Source organism: Mobula hypostoma, chromosome 2, assembly GCF_963921235.1.
Source record: "Mobula hypostoma chromosome 2, sMobHyp1.1, whole genome shotgun sequence".
In the NCBI taxonomy this organism is placed as follows: domain Eukaryota; kingdom Metazoa; phylum Chordata; class Chondrichthyes; order Myliobatiformes; family Myliobatidae; genus Mobula; species Mobula hypostoma.
Window position 1 is genome coordinate 95,258,578 of NC_086098.1, and position 22,916 is coordinate 95,281,493.

At 40.8% G+C, this 22,916-nt stretch overlaps 1 protein-coding gene across 12 annotated transcripts in view; it reads left to right on the forward strand.

Annotated features, from left to right (window-relative positions):
• Nucleotides 1-22,916, forward strand: part of adgrb3 (adhesion G protein-coupled receptor B3) — an 835,097-nt gene that overhangs the window by 384,274 nt on the left and 427,907 nt on the right. For all 12 annotated transcript variants that reach the window (XM_063040268.1, XM_063040273.1, XM_063040274.1 and 9 more), the window contains 6 exons: nucleotides 1,781-1,945; nucleotides 4,825-4,989; nucleotides 8,463-8,564; nucleotides 9,013-9,119; nucleotides 14,627-14,821; nucleotides 17,590-17,658. In XM_063040268.1, the coding sequence (XP_062896338.1) occupies nucleotides 1,781-1,945; nucleotides 4,825-4,989; nucleotides 8,463-8,564; nucleotides 9,013-9,119; nucleotides 14,627-14,821; nucleotides 17,590-17,658 (803 nt within the window). The remainder of the gene's footprint in view (nucleotides 1-1,780; nucleotides 1,946-4,824; nucleotides 4,990-8,462; nucleotides 8,565-9,012; nucleotides 9,120-14,626; nucleotides 14,822-17,589; nucleotides 17,659-22,916) is intronic.

Sequence of the window (22,916 nt, forward strand, 5' to 3'; positions counted from 1 at the left end):
GTATAATGCTACTGTTGAGACCTGGGTGGTGGCAGGGAGTACAGTAGTTTCATAGTTGAGAGGAAGAAGCTTGTTCCTATCCTAAAATCCCTTGTCCTAATACTACAGTACCTTCCACATGACGGTAGGGGTCCAAAGGGATTGTGGGACAGATAGAAGGGATCCTTGACAATGCTAAGACACCCTAGGTACTCAGTGCTCCTGATAAATATCTCAGATGGATGAAAGAGTGGCCCCAATAATCCTCTCAGCAATCCCCGTTATCCCTTGTAAGGGTCTTGCAGTCAGATGCCCATGCAATTCCCGTACCAGACGGTGATGGTCAGGACTCTCTCAATGGTGCTGTTGTAAAAATTGGTTGGAATGTGGAGGGAGTGGGGCGGAGCCTTGCTCACCTCGATCTCCTCAGGAAGTGGAGGTGTTGCTGGGCTTTCTTGACTAGAGAGGTGGTGTTGAGGGACCAGATGAGATCATCCATTATGTGCACTCCCAGACTCTCCCTCCGGAGGAGCCTTTTATGTGCAGTGAGGAGTGGTCAGCATGGACCTTCCTCAAGTCCACAATCATCATTTTAGTCTTATCCACATTGAGATTCAAGTTGCTGTACTCACACTAGTCCACCAGCTGCACTACCTTCTCTCGGTACACATTTGTTGATGGGGCTAGCCTCTGTTGTGTCATCGGTGAACTTGGTGATTAGGTTTAAGCTGGATCTAGCAGTGCAGTCGTGTGTCAGCAGCGAGATGAACATGCAGCCCTGTGAGGTACCGGTGTTCAGTGTGATGGAGCTAAGAGATGTTGCTGCTAACCAGGATTGGCTGTGGTCTTTCTGTCAAGAAGTCCAAGATACAGTTACAGACAGAGGTGTTGAGACCCAATGAGGACAGGTTACCCACCAGCTTCTGAGGGCTGATTGTATTAAATGCTGAGCTGAAGTTGATAAACAGCTTCCTGGCATAAGCCAGGTGATAATACTCCCCACTTTGAGTCAGAATGTCCCAGGTTCTCATTCTGAGGCCAAGTTCAAAAATCTAGGCTGGTACAGCAGTGTAGTCCTGACAGGAAACTGCACTGTCAGAAATGGGAGGGCTAGAAACTACATTGCACCTCAAGTGGCATGTCAAAGCATCACTGCGGGGAATGGGGAAGGCCATGCCTCCTTCCTCTGTTGTGTGACAGTGGTTCTCACAACGCTATTTTGAGAGGTAGAACAGAAATGCATGTACTTTCTCTAAGTGCTGCATTTGCTTTCATAATTGCCTTGAGTTTGTCTTTGTCAACATAGTTGTCTTAATTAGCTTGATTTTTTTCCATGTATTATCTTTGACATTATGATAGCTTAATTGGGAATATTTGCCTTGCAAATTTTAAATTGAACTAGTAACTAATGTCCTTTGTTTTGGAACATGCTTCCAATTTTCAACAGATTGCTGCCATTCTAGAAAATCCTCTCTCTGTCCCTCTCACTATACCCCTTGTCCATCCTCTGGGTTTTCCCCCCCTCCCCCTTTTTCTTTCTCCCTAGGCCTCCTGTCCCATGATCCTCTCATATCCCTTTTGCCAATCACCTGTCCAGCTCTTGGCTCCATCCCTCCCCCTCCTGTCTTCTCCTATCATTTTGGAAGTGAAAGCATAAGGGGACAACATTAGAGGAAGAAATGACATAGCATGTAACAGATTTAACAAAAAAAAAATCAGATTAATTTGCTGTTTCTGGTAGGATTAATTGGCAGTAATTGGTTGGAAATTACTGTTTTTTTGAAACTCTGTGTTTTTGCAGTGGATGGACAGTGGAAAGAATGGAGTCCTTGGACAGACTGCTCGGTGACCTGCTCCAATGGAACACAGCAGCGAACCCGGCAATGCACTGCTGCTGCTCACGGTGGCTCTGAGTGCAGGGGCCACTGGGCTGAGAGCAGAGAATGCTTTAACTCCGAATGCACGGGTAGGTGTGTTTGTCCCCCACAGTAACAGATTTCCAGCCAAAATATGAGAATAAATCAGATGGTTATTGGGTGTTCCTGTGGATACAGGAGGAACAAAGCAAAGCATTATTTTATGGTAACCCTCCTGTATATCATTTCTGAACTGAGAGAGTATTTCAGATATGATCTGCACTGAGACAATTATTCCACCGGTGGTGCTGACCATCCTGTGTAATTACAAACACTTCCAGCAGAGGGAGAGCTTCAGCAATGTGCTTATCTGAGAAAGGAAACCAATGACAATCCACAGGATGAGAGGACAAGGGAAGACATCCTGTAAAACTCAGGTCAAGTAAAGTCATAAAACACAGAATTTATTGTATTCAGGACAGATCTTGTAACAAGAAGGATTTGTCTATCATTTTGATTTAACTCATATCCCCTATACACTGTCAATCTATAATTAACTGTAAGAATCACAATCGATTTTAGTTTCATTGACAGGTCATGAAATTTGTTGCTTTGTAGCAGCAGTATATTGCAATACACAATAATACTATATATATATTAATTAAATTAAATAAGTAGCGCAAAAGAGAGCAAAAATTGTAAGGTAGTGTTCATGGGTTGGTTCATTGTTTGTTCAGAAATCTGATGGCAGAGGGGAAGAAACTGTTCCTAAAACATTGAGGGTGAGTCTTCAAGTTCCTGTACCTCCTCCCTGACGGTAGTAATCAGAAGAGCGCAGGTCCTGGGTGAAGGGGGTCCTTAATGACGGATACAGCTTTCTTTAGGCATCGCCTTTTGTAGACATCCTTGATGCTGGGGAGCTGTGCTTGCAATGCTCTGCAGCATTTTCCAATCCTGTGCAGTGGCCCTCCATAAAACAATGATAAAATAAACAGCTTTTGGGACTGAACAGACTAGAATTGAATTTGAGATCACCAGATGTATATTTGTAAATCCCAGCAGGAATCTGATGCAGCAATTCCTGGTGACATCATCTGTCACCATATATTAATACTACACAGATGAGTGATGTGATACACACATTGGTGACCAGAACATATCATACAACAGCTCGATACTGCTGAGAGGCATAATCACATCAAACGTCACCATACAATGTCTTTCACCTTTACATCGTAGCACTGCTGTTTCAAGGTTTTGACATTTAATGCTGGTCTTATGAATAAAATATATTTTATTTAGAAATACAAGATAAAAATATTTAAAAATAGCATTAATTGCCATATGTACATTGAAACATATAGTGAAGTATATCATTTTGCATCAGATCAAATCAGCGAGGATTGTGCTGGGAGCCCACAATTGTTGGCACACTTCCAGCACCAATATAGCATCCTGATAACTCGCTAACTCTAACTGGTATGTCTTTGGAAGGTGGGAGGAAATTGGAGCACCTGGAGGAATCCCATGTGGTCACAGGCAGAACAGTCTGACAGACAGTGCTGGGAAGTGAACTTCTGTCTTACAGCTGGTGCTATAATATGTTGTGCTCACCGCTGCGCTAAGCATGGCACCCTGTTACAGCATGGTTACAGGCCATTCAAGCCCAACGAGCCTGCATGTGTGCTCAATTACACCCATATGTCTTTGCAATGTGGGAGGAAACTGCAGCACCCAAATGAAAACCCATGCAGTCATGTAGTGAATGTACAAACTCCTTACAGACTGCTGTGGAACTGAACCCAGGTCACTGGCGCTGTAATAGCATTACACGAACTCTGTACTACCATACTGGCCCTAATTTTCAGGACGGTCTGAAGTCTACACAGTTAGTCATTGCAAGGATTTGATGCAAGTGATTTACGTGCGCTCTGTGGCTAAGCTGTCATGCCAGTGCCAAATGGAAGCTTATCACCATGGTCAAAACCATCACTGAGCTGAAGATGGCCACATTGCCATTTGAAGTGTATTCGCACTTAAAGCCAGTAGAAGCAAGACTTCAAACCCAGAAATCTCAGGGTGCAGCAACTCAATTACTGCAGCAATAAAGCCAATCAGAAGTGAAATGGCTTTCCTCTCTGTGCTGACAGCTGCTTACCTAAACAGCTGAAATGTCTTTTCACTTGCAAAAGAAAAGGAACAAGGGCATAGAGTCCAATGAATAACAAAAGCACAGAGATTTTACTCTTATAGTGATACAGAAAGAAAATTACATGATGTATGTTGCTCATCATCTGAACAACGTTAGCGCTGTTGCATTGCAGCTTCCTTGCCTTCAACAGTTTTTCAGTCCATATCAGCAGATAATAGTCACTCAAAGTTCCAGATCAATGACAAAGTCAAAATAGAGTTTCTTTTTGTCATAGGCACAGGTACATGTGTGCACAGGTGCAATGAGAAACTTGGCAGCATTCCACAAGAAAAACATAAATTAAACAACATCTTACATATGTTTTACAAGAAAGGAAACAATCTGAGCAAACCATTGTTCATTGTATGGCAAAGTGGTCAAAATGGTTATAGACACGAGATTCAGCAGATGCTGGAAATCTTGAACAGCATTCATGAAATGCTGGAGCAACTCAGCAAGTCAGGCAGCATCTAGGGAGGGGAATAAACAGTCATTGCTTTGGGCTAAGGCTCTTCATTATGACTGGTTGTAATTTAGCTATATTGAGGTATTGATTGGGGTTATGCCAGATGGTTCAGGAATCGAATGGTTGAAGGGAGGTAGCTGTTCTTGAAGCTAGTGTGTGTGACTTCAGGCCTCTATATCTCCTGCCTGATGGTAGCTGAGAGAAAATGGCATGGCCTGGATGGTGGAGCAATCACTGTACAAGTTTCTTAGAAGCCTATATTAGATAGATATCTTTAATTTTTAGGTTTTAATTCAGCTTCATTTTCCTCTTTTTTTTCTTTCAACTTAAAGAGAATGGGAAGTGGAATCCATGGGGTCACTGGAGTGCATGTTCAAAGTCGTGTGATGGTGGCTGGCAGAGAAGAATCCGGGTGTGCCAGGGATTGGTCATCACGGGACAGCCTTGTGAAGGACTGGGCGAAGAGATTCAGAAGTGCAGTGAGCAAAGGTGTCCAGGTAAATCGAAAGGTCTCTATGCAAAGAGTAATCAGTCACACCTGTGGTGGATTTCAAGCTGGTTGTTGCTCAGCAGTTGTTTTGTTGCCTCTGTTTTCCAAAACTTGTTGGTAAAGACCTGTTCCAGCAATTGAACAGAAAACTTAAGCAGACTCCAGGTTTAAAGGAGCATTACGATGACAATGATGCCAAACCAAGGCTCCTTCTGCCCCAACTGGTGCATGTAAAATAAATCACATCAAGATATTCAAAGAAGAGTAGAGGAAACAGATGTGGTGCCGAATCCCATATTTATCACCTGAGAAGCGTCACTAAAAGCATATTATCCAGTAATCTACACATGAGCATTTGTAGGAGGAATTGCTTTTAAAAGGTCTTTTGTGGTTCTGCACCTCTCATACTATTTACCATCAGAGGCAACAAGTCTGGAGCACAAAAGCAAACCATGTTGGCCAGTTGGTCTTTGCCATCCTTTGCGTCCCCACCCTGCACCATCAGCCCAATTAATATGGTTTTTCTATTCCTTCTCTCTCATGCTTATCCCTATCCTAATCTCCTTCACTGAGTCAATACTGTTTACTTCAACAACTCCCCTTGGTATTGTGTTCCTTTTCTCACAACTTTCTCAGTGAGGTGTTTTCTCCAAAAAATTTTCCATCAAGATTAGTGGTAACTACTGGTCTGCCCCTCATATGGAAACTCTTCCCCCTTCATCTCTTGAGTTCAAATCTCACCATGGGAGTTTGAGACTGAACTAAATTTTCAGAAAGTAATGAATCAGTAATGAACAGGGAACCTAACAGATTACTTCTATATTCAGTAGGGATGAAACCTATCAATTTTAGACAATGCGGTCCACATGTGACTGGAGTCTTCTAGCAATTCTGACCATTTAGAAAGTGGCTTTCCATCAACTCCATTATTGCAGGCCTCTACTTTGCCTGGAGGCAGCTGTAAATGCTGGTCTCCCAGTAGTCCATGATTCCTGACAGCAAATGATACAAAAAAAACAGCAATTAGTGTCAGACAACATACACTGGGGTTTGCAATGTATGCTGGAGTGTTATAATATCAGTGTCCATGAGGAGATGAAAACAATAAGTTACCAATTATTCTAGTATACCATGCATGGCAATGATCATCTCAAGAACATAAAACTTCAGGCATGTAAATTCTGGAATTCTTGAGCAACACACACTAAATGCTGTAGGAACTCAGCAGGTAGGGCAGCATCTATGGAGAGAAATATGATGGAGGATCTCTGCCCAAAATGTCAACTGTTTATTCCCCTCCATAGATGCTGTCTGACCTGTTGAATTCTTCCAGTATTTTGTGTGTGTTAAACATCTCAGGAAAGATGAGCTAGAGTGCATTGAAAGTTTACCAGAACAATACTGGGTCCATCAGCAGGATAAGTAACATCGATCTTGCTTTTGTTCTCTTCAGTTCCAAAACTGTTTTAATCTAATCTAGGAATTTCAATTGATGTACGGATTTCTTCGGGTAGGTTCTCCCTGATTGAAAGTACTGGAAACTAGGGGACATAACAAACTGGGAGGAAGCTGATTTGGGGTAATGTCAAGAAGAAATTTGTCACACAGATGTTTGTATAAATTTGGAACAATATTTCCAAAGTGGCAATGAGCACTTGATAGTAGGAGGAAGTTTAGTGGACATGAAAACTAGAGTCCTTATGTAGGGTTGACTCTAGTCCTTTCTATAGATGCTGTCTGACCTCCTGATTTCCTCCAGACTTTGTGTGTGTTGTATGGATTCTTCCTGGTTAAGGATATTCAGTGGCATGGAACCGAATACAGATCAGCCACTTGTGTTCATTCTTATATGACGATACACTATATCGGTATTGCTCTTTTGGAAGAGTTGAAGGATGGACTAGTCTGCCTCTGTGCCATGGTCAATTTTTTCTTCCCTGTGTATGAAATCATTTGAAATACATAGGTGATTTTTTTTTAATCAGCAGCAAGCATTCAACTGCCACTGTAGAAATGATTGGTGCAGTGAGTTGATGAAATATATGCTGTGTTGATGCTGCACTGTGTGTCAGAGAGATGAGATGTCAAGTAGCAAGAGGCCATCTGTCCACAATTACTGCCTTGCCCAGTCATTTCCAATTGACATTGAACAATGACTAACCCTGTTTTTTCCTTTATTGATTTAACAGTGTTCTTGTACTATCTTTGAAGCTGATAATTTTAGGAAGTCTGTTCTCTGCTTTAACCTTTTGGTTGCTGATGATGTGTCTCTGAGCTGACACACTACAACTGGAGATTCTTTGCAATGAACAGAACAGAATCAGAGTGTGGTTCAGTTATTAAATAAAGTTGATCAACATTTCATCTGATTATAGTACACATCATGCTTCATTTTTCTGTCAAGTATCAATTATGCTTCATGCACAGCCCTGAAGGGTGTTGGAAGTTGAATTGGTTATAATTTTTACAAGAGAATTAGATGCTTATTGGATAGAGAGACAGCAGAAAAGAAACAAATAAATCAGACTAATTGGATAACCCTTTCAAAGAACTCACACAACCTTGATGGGGCAAATGGCATCTTGTATTATATAGTTAAAACTTTAATGATTCAAGTGTGTACCTTTTACAAAATCTCATATTAGTAGATGTATTATATATTATTGTTTTGAGGATGTCAAATAATATTATTTAAATTCATTTATTTAATATGTAAATATATTGACAGGAAGTACATTTACTTCTTGGGGCTGAAGAAAGGAAATTTGAGGTTGACTTCCCTCTTCGACTACCTATTTTCTGAATTGTCAGGATAAACTATTTACCTCTCCCATACTCACCAAACAATTTTTGAGTCAATCCAAATGAGAAGAGGCAAAGGTCTCCTGCAAGGCTGCCATTTCTTCTCCCAAAGGGAAAGTATGCTACTGTCAGGTAAATGATTAATCCATGTCAGTGAGCAAATCGTGGCCCCTATTCCTTTCCCCATCTGATTTGAATGCATCACCTGTTGCTCTTGGGCATCCCATCTACCAAATCAGAGCTGTGGAAAACACATGTTTGTCACCGACCACCTCTTTCTACCATCATTCTGGATATTTATACTTGGAGAATTTCTGTTGACCCCACTCAAAAGGGGTCAAGAAGGCACCCCCTCAGCCGGTTTGCTCAAGGTGCTGAATGGTAGCTTTCTCAGAGCAAGACAAATCTGCCAAACCAGGGAAGCCCAATAGCAGCCATAAATTAACACTGGCAAGCTTTGGTTCTCCCTGCAGTTCATGATATGACTAAGGTGGCTGAAAGCGTATTGACAATGCCCAAGAAGGAATTTAAAAAACGCAGGAGAATTTTCAGGGAAAAAAGTCAAAAGTGTAGTTGGATTGATCTTTCAGAAAAGCCATGATCTTTTAATTCTGTCTGATGCTCTGAATGGCAATGGATTGATGCTAACTGTTGGTAATAATTTATCCTTGATTTCAGCACCTTATGAGATTTGTCCTGAAGATTATCTGATGGCAATGGTGTGGAGGAGGACAGCAGCTGGGGACTTTGCTTTCAATAGGTGCCCTCAAAATGCAACAGGTAGAGTGAAAGCACACAATATCCTGTTTAGTTAGATGAGAAATGCTGTCAGGTATCCAGAATTCGCCTTTAGAAAGTTAAGGTGAAGTATTCTTTCTTTAGTCTAATGTTGGTATCTTTGAGGAAAGGATTTCATTGACCACATGATGTATCCAAAATAAGTAAGTAATAAATAATAGATCTGACTCAGTGTCTACCAGAATCAGGTTTATTATCACTGGCGTTCGTCAATGAAATTTATAGTTTTGTGGCAGCAGTGCATTGAAATACATGTAATATAGTATAAATTACAATTATATGTATAATATGTAGTGCAAAAGAAAGCAAAAACTAGGGAGTTTGATTGAATTCTTTGATTTATTATCCATTCAGAAATCTGATGGTGGTTGTGTTTGATTGATATCAAATTACTTCCTCTCCATTTAATTATTTACTTTGTGACTTACAGGCACCACCAGTAGACGCTGCTCCCTTGATCGTACTGGAGTTGCCTACTGGGAGTCGCCCAGCTTTGCGAGATGCATCTCCAACGAGTACAAACACTTACAGCATACAGTAGGTGCAAAATCAGCAGCAGTGTTTCTTGTTTATTGAAAGTGACAAAAAAAATGGAGCAATCCTTCTGTATTTTTGACTGATGCAATATGTCTATGGAAGATCTTCACAAAATGTGGCAGTTTAGCAGCTCTGAACGAACACATAGAAAGGTAGATTTGGCAAGTTTAAGTAAGGAATATTTAATAAAAACAATATCTATTTTGTGTTGTTAAATCCTTGAATGAAAACAATACAAATCTGCCAAATGATAAGATACTAACTTCACTTAGACAACCAAAATACGGGTAATGCTGAAAATACTGATTAAGTCAAGAGGCATCTGTGGGGAGAGAAAAAAGTTACAGGCTTCTTTACAACTGAAAAAAAAGTGACTCATCCTCTGAAATTCAGTTCCCTTGGCTTCCATGTGAATAGCTACTAAACTATAACATATTTACAATGCCAGTCAGGGATGAACTTCTTGGCTGTCTGCTTTAAGGTGCAGGGGAAGGTGAGGACGAGGAGAAAATGAAGCAGAAGGTCTACAATGTGGTGGCTGCAGTGTAAATGACAGAGTACGATGGAGATAGATAGTAATTGTGGGACAAGTAATGGATTAAAATATACTTAAAGGAGAAGTGAATGGGCAAGCCAGAATTACTATCTGACATTATGCTTCAGTGGTATGTATCGATGCCAACTTGATAATGAAAACCTGTTCCTTAACCTTAATCGGATGATCAGAATTGCAGAGTGAATGAGGATGTTCTTCTAATATAGCCACCTGCTTTGCTTTTGGTCTCCCTGATGCAAAGGTGAAGCATCATTGACAATAAGTACACAATGCTGAATTTAAAGAGGTTCTAATAAATAACTGCTTCCCTAGAAGAGTGTCTGAGGCCTGTGAGATAGATAAAGAAGGGATTAAATGTCAAGCATTGCACCTCCTGTGTCTCAAGAGAATCAGATTCAGGTTTACTATCACTGACATATGTCATAACATTTGTTGTTTTGCAGTAGCAACATTTTTAATATAAAAAAAATTAATTTTATTCAGCGATACAGTGCAGAGAAAGCCCTTCTGGCCCTTCAAGCCATGCAGCCCCAGCAACCCCCGCCAATGCCGATTAACCCTCACCTAATCACAGGACAATTTACAATGACCACTTAATCTACATGGTATGTCTAAAGAATGGTGCCGGAATTGAACTCCAAACTCCGGGATGTTCTGAACTGGAATAACATCACGATAGCTGCTGGCGCCCAAATTACTATATGTTGCAATAAGAATACGTAAACAAAAATTAGGTAGTGCAGAAAGAGTGCAAAATAATCACGGATTGCTAGATTTCATAAATATGTTGGTGGAGGAAAGTAGTTGTTTCTAAAACATTGAGTGTGCCTCTTCAAGCTCCTGTATCTCCCCCCTGGTGGTTATAATGTGAAGAGGGCATATCCTGGATGGGGAGAGTCCTTGATGATGAATGCTGCCTTTTGAAGTTGTCCTCAGTGATGGGGGGAATAGTGCCCATGATGTGGCTGTCTAAGTGTACAACCCTCGGCAGCTTTTCCCCACACGCTGGCTACCAGCCAGCCTCACCGACTCAGCTCTGCACGGCTTGACCCTGCTCTTGACTGCTGTTGTGCTTGGGGGAGAGGGTGGTGTGGGGGACACAGAAATGCCTCATTCCCATCTGGCAGAAGGTGCCTGCAGCCCTACACCAGCCTGCAGATCCCTCTGGCCTCCCAAACCCTTGATCACATGTACAACATGTCCATCAGTTGGGCATTCTATCCTGGGGAGGACCTGCAGCAAGAAGGCTGTGCATCTGAAGACATTTAAGCACAAGCACAGGTTACATAGACTAACATTGTACTCTTATGAGTATAGAAGACTACTCTCTGGCTATCCATCTCATAGGATGATGATGGTTCCTTTCAGTCAGTTAGTGGGGTTTGATACAGGATACCCCACTCCTCAGAAAGGAACAGCGTGTGCATGAATGGATTTTAGGTGAGTAGCGGGTTGTACAGGTTCTGACCCACCCTCTTGACATCCCCCCCCCCGGATCCAGCAGCATTGTGGGGTCCAAGACGGCTGGGGGAAGTTCTGTTGCAGTGAATGGCCACACCAAGCTTCGATGCAAGGGATGCCCTTTCCGCGATTCACGGCACGTGTTTGCTAGATGGCCATTGACCCTACGAGAGGGTTCATCCGCCCTTTAACAGATCTTGTTTTTCGTCCTGCGGGGTGTCTAGCCACTCTCCTCACCAGGCAAGCCTGGTGGTGGAGCCGGTTTAGTCGCCAAGCACCCGACCATGCGACAGGTAGTACTGGGTTACATGGTACCAGTAGCACTCAGAGGAGTGACCTGACGAGGACTAACAGCAGATCTGAATGAAGTGTTTAGAATCATCAAAGATTTACAGCGAGTAATAGGTGTTTTCAGAAATGGAAGGAAAGTGATCCCTGATTGCCTCACTCAACAAAACTACGCAACGTTTTATTGTTCAGTATTACATTGCTGTTTGTGGGCCAAATTAATTACCACATTTCTAAGAGCATAAGACATAGAAGCAGAATTAGGCCATTCAGCCTGTCGAGACTGCTCTGCCATTCCATCATGGCTAATTCATTATCCCTCTCAAACCCATTCTCCTGCCTTCACTCCATAACCATCGATGCCCTGACTAATCAAGAACCTATCAACCTTCATTTTAAATATACCCAATGACTTGGCTTCCACAGCTGTCTATGGTAATGATTTCCACAGATTCCCTATCGTCTGTTTAAAGAAATTCTTCTTCATCTTTATTTTAAAGGGATGTCCTTGTGTTTTGTGGCTGTGGTCTCTGGTCCCATATTCTCCCACTATTAGAAACATCCTCTCCACTAGACCTTTCACTATTCAAAAGGTTTCAATGGGATCTTCCCCTCACTTTTCTAAACTCCATCAAGTAGAGGCCTAGAGCCATCAAACGCTCCTGTATGTTAACCCCGTCATTTCTCATGAATCTCCTCTGGACTGTCTTCAATGCCAGCATATGCTTTCTGAGATAAGGGACAAAGACCAAATTTCAGACACGCTCCACTGCCTGTAACATGCTTTTGTGCATTATGAAAGTGGAATGGTTGGTAGAAGTTAGGAGTCAAAGTGTGTCATGTAAACCCTCATGATGGATAACATCCTATCTGCTCTTTTACTGAAAGCACTACTTTCCAGCACTATTCCAATATCCCTTGATTCCTTAAATATCTGAACTCTATTCATCTATGTCCTGAATATACTCAACCTCTACAGCTCTTTATTTGAGCAAGGGAAGTTCTTCTCATCTCTGTCCTGATCAACCAAACATTTATTTTGGATCCAAACATTCCAGAGAAAATGCAACAAAAATGCAAGTTTTCCTTCTGCATACTAGGGTTTTATCACTTGTTTCAGAAGGGCAGAGTGCTTCTCTGAGGCCATCAAGCATGATTTAGTTGTTTGCTGACCTGTACTCCACTCCCCCCCGCCAACTGTGCAACCAGCAAAAGACATCCTGGAGAGAGAGAGCATGATAATTTAGTTGGAGAATTCTGGAGCTTAAGGCCAGGAAGCTGAAGACAAATCATCAAATGCTCAAATTATTTCAAGGGTCCATAATTGTAGGAGTGCAGTGCAATTTAATTAAGTTTAGGACCATAGGAATAAAAGTAGGTCGTTGCAGCCTTCTAGCTTGTTCCGTACTATTCAATTAGATTTTAACTGATGTGTATCTTTAAATATGATCGCTTGAGGTCCTAATTGCTGGATGGTAAACTTCCAGCCAACTTGTAATAATGCTCATTTTAAAGTGAGCTTTAAATTGTAAGTTACTCTGAGCTTTAAATTGTAAAATGACACTTCTTGAACATCTCCTTTTCACTTAACCTGGTATACGAAAATATTAAAAACTCTCTGAATGACTGAGCAAAGTTCAGAGTAAATTTATTATTGAAGTGCATACTGTATTTGCCACTATATACAATGCTGAGATTTGTTTTCTTGCAGGCATTTGCAGGAAATACAAAGCAACACAACGTAATCAGTGAAAAACTAAACAGAGCAACCAATGTCCAAAAGACAATAAATTGTGCAAATACACAAAGAGAAAGAAAAAATAATAACAATAAATGAATAAGTAATAAATATTGAGAACTTGAGATTAAGAGTCTTTAAAAGTGGGTCCATAGGTTGTGAAATCAGTTTGGTGTTGGAGTGAGTGAAGTTGTCCACTGTGGTTCAAGAGCCTGATGGTTGAGGTTTCTGAACCTGGCAGTGTGGATACCTCCTGTAGCTTTTGTACCACGTCCCTGATGGCAACAGCGAGAACAGAGCATGGCTTGGATGGTGGGAGTGATGGATGATGATGCTGCTTCCCTATGATAGTGCTCCTTGTAAATGTGCTCATTGGTGGGGAGGGCTCTACCTATGATGGATTGGGTTGTATCCACTACCTTTTGTAGGATTTCCCATTCAAGGGCATTGGTGTTTCCATACCAAGCTGTGAGGAAACCAGTCGGTATGCTCTCCACCACAAATCTATAAAAGTTCATCAAAGTTTTAGATGACATGCCAAATCTTCACAAACTTCTAAGAAAGTAGAGTGGCTACCATGCCTTCTTTGTAATGGCAGTTACATGATGGGCCCAGGGACATTTCTCTGAATGATGATGCCAAGCATTTTAAAGTTGCTGATCTTCTCAAACACTGGTCTGCTATTGAAAGCTGGCTCATAGTTCCCTCCTTCTATAGGGAATAATCCTTGGCTTTGATGACATTGAGCGAGTGGTTGATGTTGTGTTAAAGCTAATTCTTTGACCTACTTAGCTGAGTGAAGAAGTTCCCCCTCATGTTCCCCTTAAACATTTCACCTTTCACCTTTAACCCATGTCCTGTAGTTCTAGTCTCATCCAACCTCACTGGATAAAGCCTGTTTGCATTTACCCTATCTATACTTCGCAGAATTTTGTATACCTAAAAGATCTGGATTTACTTCCACCTGCTGATGCTTGGAGAACCAGAGCTGTGCATATTGAAGCAGAGTAGCTTTTATTAGATGAGATGTATAAAGGGTACGAGTTGAGGGAAGAACATGTACTAATGATCAAGATCAACCATGATCTCATTGAATTTCAGCATTCACTCAATGGTTTGAACCGTCAACTCTTGGTCTTAAGCTTCCTTTGTTCCAATGTGTCTATAGTTAACCTCAGTTTTAGAATGAAATTAATTGGACAAGCTTTCAGTTCCCAGTTGTTTACAGTTGCTCTGTGTGGGTTGGGAAATGAGATGAGGATGGCTTTAAGTTATTATCACAGGTGTTAATAAGCTAAGTAATTTAAACATAAAAGATGATTAGTTACAAGTGCTGAAATGTAACAAACTTATATTGAACCACTTTTTTAGCAAGCACACTCCTTTTTGGAAGAGGAAGAAAGGGGCAAGAATGGGCCCAGACAATTTTTATCCTAATTCATTGTACATGTGTGCTTCTTTTAGGTTAAGGAACATCTTGCAAAGGGCCAGAGGACGCTGGCAGGTGAAGGGATGTCTCAGGTAACCAAAACCCTCTTGGACTTAACCCAAAGAAGGAACTTCTATGGTGGGGATCTCCTGGCCTGTGTTGAAATTCTTCGAAACGTCACTGACACGTTTAAAAGAGCGAGTTACGTACCTTCATCTGATGATGTACAGGTAAATACCTTTGTCTACATTGGCATAGAAAAGTTGACAGAAACTTTGCCTGAGCAGATTCCGGAGGTGTTTTTTCTCTTTACTAATAGAAAGTAATTGGGTCGAACAGACTTCACTTGGGTGAGCACAGGACGCAGCTTGTAAAGCTGCATCAGTAATTCCAATCCTAACTTCTGATGCAACCTGTGTGGATCTTGTAGGTTCTCTCTGTGACCATGTAGATTCCCCCAGATGGCTTGGTTAACTGGCTATAGAAACTTAGTATATAAGTGAGTGGGAGAATATGGGAATTGGGGAGGGGTGGTTGGGGGCTGGAGCTTAAAAATAACAAGTGTGAATGAGTCAGCATGGTCTTGGTAGGCCAAAGGGGATGTTTTTGTGCTATATGATTCATGATACTATGAGATCGTCCTCCAAGCTGTTGCCTGGAAAGAGGGTGCAATTCAGGGTTTGAACACTTCAGTGTTTCTTTAACTGTTTTACTTGTAGCATATAGAAATATAGAAAGAAGAAGCTTGCCTGTTGGGAAGAAATATAATTGGCTAACAGGTGGTGTTGTGAGGCAGATGTCCTGAAGAGATCATGTTGTATGATTCATAACGTGTGTGTGGAGAAAGGCGGGGTAAAGGTTAAAAGATTAGCTTTATTTGTCACATATACATCAAAAAGTACAGTGAAATTCATTGACCAACACAGTAGAAGGATGTGCTAAAGGCAACCTACAAGTACCGCCATGCTTCCATCACCAACATAGCATGCGGACAACTTTCCAACCCTAACCCGTACGGAAAGTGGGAGAAAACCTACATGATCCCAGGGGTGTGTACAAACTCCTTACAGACATCTGCGGGAATTGAACACTGATCGCTGGTGCTGTAAAGTGTTACACTAATCACCTCTATACCTTGCCATTCCTAAGTTAGGGAAGAAGGTCAACTGACCTGCTACCTGGGTGGACAGTGTAGAGGGAATGCACTCCTTATCCCATGCATGTCTAAGATTCAGAAATGCTGTGAAACTACCAGTGATCTGTTCTTCTGTAGCTCCACAATCCACCTCTTTTTCAAGGGAAGGTAAAAAAAAAACTCCCCCAAATGGTGTGCAGTGTAAACTTCACCAATCAGCGTGAGTCATTAGGAGAGAAAGGGAAAGCACAGCTTAAGATGAAGGAAGTGGTCAAAGAGCTTCTGAGAGGGAAAGGATAAAAATACAAGGTCTGTACCAAAAACCTGATCTGACCTTTTCCCACCCAACACTTCTCCCATAAGACTGCACCTAACAAAATATAGTCTCTATCTGCCAGCCATTCTCAGGGACTCTATGTTATAAAAATACCTATTTTTCTCTGTTGCTGCAGCTGAACCCCTTCCCCCACAACCCATGGGAAGCAGTCTCAGTCATGCATTATGTTCAATTTCAAAACCAATTACTTCATTTATCTTTAGATATGCAAAACACCAGAGACACCCAGGCCCTATCTACTCTATCAACAACTCATCATTCAGTTATTCCAAAATATATCACTTGTGGTATAGTGAAATGGTTGATTCTTAGGGTCCAAATGTGTTTAATAGACATGAGAGTGGAATATGCAAGTTGAGCCTTGCAGCAAGAAACCATAATTAGTAACCAAGCCTTGATTCAATACATTTGCACCTCAATAATAGGTACAGAATATTGAGTATATTTGAGATGGTTTCCTCTAGGTGACCAAGTACAGGTATGGCTCCGTTTTGGTTTTCCTGAGTGAGATAGGGACTCCTGTTGTGCCCCTGGTGCTGTGAACCATCATCACCAGAATTGATCCTATTCTCAAGACTGGGAGAGGGATGGGTGCGATAAAAGTTCAAAATAAATTTATTGTCAAAGCACATATATGTCATAACATACTATCCTGAGATTCATTTTCTTGCAAGTATTCACTGTAAATGCGAAGAAACAATGGAATGAATGAAAAAATATACACAAAGGTAGACAACCAATATGCAAAAAAAAACAAATTGTGCAAATACAAAAAGAAAACATAATAATAATAGTAATAAATAAGTTATGAATAATATTGAGAACATGAGTTGTAGAGTCTTTGAAGGGAATTCCATAGGTTGTGAAATCAGGTCAGTGTTGGGATGAATGAAGTTATCCAATCTGGTTCAGGAGCCTGATGGCTGAGGGGCAATAACTGTTCCTCAGGTGGTGTGGGAGCTAATTCTCCTGTATCTCCTTCCTGACGGCAGCAGTGAGATGAAAACATGGCGGAGTGGGGCCCTCGATGATGGATACTGCTTTCCTGCGATGGTGCTCCTTGCAGCTGTGCTCAATGATGGGATTGGAATTTTAAGTTCCAATAAGTTTTCTGTGAATTTTCATTGGTTTTCAATCCTAAAGCTGCAATGAATTTCCCGGCTCTGAATCGTTGGTGCATTTGGCTAATTCCATGTTAAAGCCTAAATTGAAATATTTCTGTATGTTCTAATAATATTAAATTTTGCAACTGCCTGAAGCATGTAGTTTATAATGTAGCTTACAAATTTGGATTTACTGAATGACTTGCCTTGACCCTCATGACACTGAAATGTCTGGCTAATAATATTTGATGCAGTGAGATGTTAGAAGGTGAATTATAAAATATGATTCAACCTCAGCTGGTGATAAAGACTATGCTTAATATCTAAAGTTATCACAAATTTGAGATCTGAATTTGCATATTAATTGTGCAAACTCTAACATGTTTCAACAGTTATTCTGTAAATCTTACCATTTCTCCACAGAATTTTTTTCAAATCATCAGTAACCTTCTTGAAGAGGAAAACAGAGAGAAGTGGGAAGATGCACAACAGGTAGAACTTAATTTTATGTAATAACTTGAACATTTAATCTTTCTGAAAATGTGGAACCGAGAGTTTCAAAATGAACATGATAGACGTGGAGGAGGATTCTGCAGATGAGTGACTGAGAGTCCATAGAGGGAACTTCAATGTTTTGGCCAAATTCTGTTGCTGAAGATGTGATGGAGACAGACAGAGCCATATGTATATCTGTGCAAGGGTTTGACTTCCTACTATGTGCATTTAAATTGCCTTTACACCGAAACAACATATCATTAAGAACAAAGGGCCTAAGGACAGAGTTTAAACTTGCATGCTAGTTTTCTGTGATCACAGGAAACTTATCTGCTAACAATGGTCAGAATCAGAGTCAGATTTACTATCAGTGACATATGACATAAGTACTGTTTTGAGGCAGCAAAGACATAAACATCTATATACAGTGGATTCTGGTTAATAGGGCCACATTGGGACCTGCACATTATGGCCCACTAAGCAGCTGACCCAATTAGCTGAAGTTTCATGGAAATGGTTTAAAAGATATAAGAAAGCCAAACTACCATTTAACTGAGTAACAAATTATGTATGTAAGTGAAATGCAGAGCAACTTAGAACACAGCCAATACTACTACAGTACTATAAAAGTTTAAAATATATTTGTTATCAAAGTATGTATATATTATACAACCTTGAGACTCATCTCCTTATAGGCAGCTACAAAACAAAGAAACACAAACAAACCCATAAAGAAAGAATACCCAATGTGCAGAGAGAAAGAAAAACTGTATTAGTTCCTAATAGTTGTCAGTGGAGGAATTCCTCCATTGTATGCTGACATGTTCTTTTTATTTACTGAAAATTAACAAAATCAGTGCAGATAATGGACTGCCTTCTTTGCCTTCCTGCATGAAGTAGTGTCATAATCCAACAATAAATTTCCTGGCATCCTGTGTAGTCACTATCTCAGGTTCACATGTGTCCTCCTCATCACTTTCCTTATCTTCATATTTCCTGCCTTAGTATTTTGATAGAATACTTCTGATGATTACATCAGCTAAATCTTCTTTTTCATTGTAACATTCAAGATGATTGTTGATACCTTCAAATTCCTTGTAGTTCCTCACTTGTTGAAGTAATGAAATCATTTCATTTCACTCCCAGCCATCACTGGCACCTCCGAGCCTGAATGCTTGAAACTACAGTGAGCAAAAGAGTTCTGAGTTGTCATACTGCCTGTTTCCCATCAACGAACTGAAACAGAATCAGGTTTAATATGACCAGCATACGTCATGAAATTTGTTAACTTTGCAGCAGAGTACAATACAATACATAATAATAGAGAAAAAAACTGTGAATTACAGTATGAATATATATATATATTAAATAGTTAAATTAAACAAATACTGCAAAAAATAGAAATAAAAAAGTAGTGAGATAGTGTTCATGGGTTCAATATCCATTCAGAAATTGGATGACAGAGGGGAAAAGCTGTTCCTGAATCGTTGAGGGTGTGCCTTCAGGTATCTTCTTCCTGATGGTAGCAACGAGAAGAGGGCGTGTCCTGAGTGACAGGGGTCTTTAATAACAGATGCTGCCTTTTTGAACCACCGCTTCTTGAAGGTGTCTTGGATACCAGGAAGACTAATGCCCATGATGGAGCTGGCTAATCTTACAGCTCTCTGCAGCTTACTTCAATCCTGTGTTGTAGCCCCAACCCTATCCCCATACCAGATGGTGATGCAGCCAGTTAGAATGCTCTCCACAATATCTAGAAATTTTGAGAATATTTTTGGTGACATATCAAATCTCCTCAAATGTCTAATGAAATACAGCTGTTGTTTTGCCTTCTTTCTAGCTGCATTGATGTGCCAAGTCCAGGTTAGGTACTCAGAGATGTAGACACCCCAGAATTTGAAGTTGCTTACTCTTTCTACTTCTGATCCCTAGTTGAGGACTGATGTGTTTTTCCTCGTCTTACCCTTTCTGAAGTCCACAACTGGTTCTTTGGTCTTACTGATGTTGAGTGCGAGGTTGCTACTGCGACACCACTCAACCAACTGGTATACCTCTCTCCTGTATGCTCTCTCATCACTATCTACCAACAATGGTTGTATCATTAATAAATTTATTGATGGCATTTGAGCTGTACCTACCCCACAGCCATCAGTGTAGAGAGAGCAGAGTAGTGGGCTAAGCACTCATCTGTGAGGTGTTGATCATCAGTGAGGTAGAAATGTTACTTCCAATCCACACAGATTATGATCTTCCATTTAGGAAGCTGAGGATCCAGTTGCAAAGGAAGGTACTGAGGCCCAGGTTCTGGAACTTTTCAATCAGAACTGTAGGAATGATTGGGTTCAATGCTGACAAACTGTACTGCCTGTAAAAGGTTAAGCCTTGTACTCACTCTTTCTTCAATCAGGAGTTAATTGTAACCATAACCAACCTCTCGAAGCCCTGCATCATGGTAGATGTGAGTGCAATTGAGGTAATCCACCTTGATTTTCTTGGACAGCAGCATAACTGCTGCCCCTTTGACGCAGGTAAGAACCTCAGATTATTGCAGTGAAAGATTGAACACTCCAGCCAGTAGGTTGGCATAGCTTCTCAGTACCCACTGAGACCTCACTGGAATCTGAGTACACCAGGTGAGATGAATGAATTTGACTTTGTATACAGTATATAAAAGACTTACTGAGGTGTAAAGTGAGCATTGACTTGTTTGTAATGTTTCAAGGTTCAAGGTACATTTATTATCGAAGTATTTATGCAGTATACAACTCTGAGATTCATCTTCTCCAGATAGCCATGAACCAAAAAATAAACCATGGTAGCTGTTCAAAGAAAAACATCAACACCCCACCATGCACCAAAAAAAACACAAATCATGGGTAACAAGAAAGGACAGACAAAAATATAGAATATAGAAACATAAAACTGAAAGAGCCCCAAGTAAACTGCAGTCCAGTCATTTATCAAACTAGATTTATCAAATCTATTAAGCAAAAGGGAAACACTTGTACCAAATATCAGTTTTACACTAATCTGAGGAACTATTTCAAAGAGGAGATGGAGTTTTAGATGTTTGATCTTAAATGCTGCTTTGACTGTCCAAGACAAAGAAGCCAGCTATTGGTTTTGTGGAGATCTACGGATTTCTTGGTGATAGTTCCCTTCAACTTATCCTTCATCAGGATCCTCTTGAACTGTTTATTTCCCTCTATAGATATTGCCTGTCTTGCTGAATTCCTCTAACATTTTATGTGTGTTACTCAAAGTTTCTCATAAAAGTTATTTCTGGAGTTAGCTCTGGAAATAAATATATAGATGTTGTGGTATTGTTAAGAACAATCCCAAAAATGTCTCAGGTCTACAATTCTGCATGGTGGTATGATATGAAATTGCCTGGATGACCACATCAGTTCCAAAATTATTACCCAAAGCGATGCTCCAAGGAAAGTAATATCTGAATAAATAGGGTTAAAGAACAATCCTAATATAAATGTAACAGACAGTGTCAGCAAGGTAAGGAGGCAGAGATGGAGATTCTGTAGCATTTACGTCTGATGGATTTGCTGCCAGTGGGGCAAGATGCACTGTTATGTACCTCTGGGGTTCCTTTTTGTTGTGGACTGTCATTTTAAGGCACAAGAAAGTACTGAGACTAACTTTTGAATTTCTGCTGAGAGAGAGAGGAGCAGAGTCTGTCTTTCAGCTCGTGTTTACACTTTTACAAGGACGCTGACTACTACTGTCAGCTTTTGGGTTGCCATGGAAAAAGAGAGAGTTGTTCAACACAGACACCTTGTTTGAAAGAGCAAGAGAGGCGAAGACTGCTCACAGTTTGTTTATATTTTCTGCAAGGACACTGGCAGCTTCCAAGTTCTTACAAAGAGAGAAGGGAGGAGCTGCTTGATGGACAGATGGTGTTCAGCACAGTGAGATAAATAGAAGGTCAGCTGTTGGACCTGCAGACACATGGTTTTGGACACTGAATGAGCTTTGTTGTGCCCACAGAAAAGGTGGGTTTTGGAGGGTCGATTAGGCGGATCGATCAGTGGCTCTTGCAGCGTGAAAAGGGTGTGACCGGTGGGGAGTTATTCATGTGTCCGACCCTCACCTGGGTTGATAATTCCACCACTGAAGAACAGACCCCTTTGTTGTGGTCACAGTCGATGACTCCTAAAGGATTTCGGAGAACAACGGGAAGATTGATAGTGTCAGCTCACCTGAAGACTCAAATCTCTTCCTCTCTCTCTCTCCATCACTACTCAACTCAATACCACAAACTGAACTGAACTTTACTCATCATCGTAAGACTATCTATTTACCCCAAGACTTGAAGAAGCTTAGTTTTCATATATTTCCACACTTACTTATATATAATCATTGCTAACCTGTTTGATTTATCTGCACTTATATTACTGTATTGTGTAGTTACTAATAAATACCATTAGTTAATAGCAAAACTGGACTCCAAAGTGTTTTCCATTTCTGCTGGTTCTTTAACACGTCACAGGGTATGTGACATGAACATGATGAAGTTTGGAGGACATCGAGATATAAAGTAAAAGGCATCATTTTGTCAATGTGAACATAGTCTGAGGATGTGCTGGGGACATCCCACAAATGTTGCCATGCTTCTGGAACCAACATACCATGCCCACAACTTATTAATCCTATATGGAAAGAGACCAGAGCGCTCAGAGGACACATGTGTGGCACCTTGTCCAAGGCCTTCTGAAAATCCAAGTGAAGAACATCCACTAATTGTCTATTCTGCCTGTTACTTCTTCAGTGAATTCCAACATACTTGTCAGACAACATTTTCCTGAAGGAAACCATTCTCACTTTGGCCTACTCTATCATGGGCCGCCAAACACTCTTAAACCTCATCTTTAATAATGGACTCCAACATCTTCCCAAGCACTAAATTTAAGCTAACTGACCTGTAGTTCCCTTTCTTCTTCCTCCCATCCTTCTTAAAGAATGGCGTGATATTTTCAGTTTACCAGTCCTCCAGAATGATTCTTTGCAGGTAGACTTGCCGTAGCTGTTGGGGAGGGTTTAAACTAATTTGGCAGAGGTACAGGAACTGGAGTGATAAGTCTGTTGGTTTACAAACAGAGACATTGTGTTCTGAGACTATCAGGAAGGACAAGCAGATGATAGGGATAATTGCAGTCAGTGGGATGATGTGCAGTGAAAGGGGGACAAAGTTGAAAAAGTAGATGATCTTGTGGCACAGTAAGAGATTGGCTGGTATGATG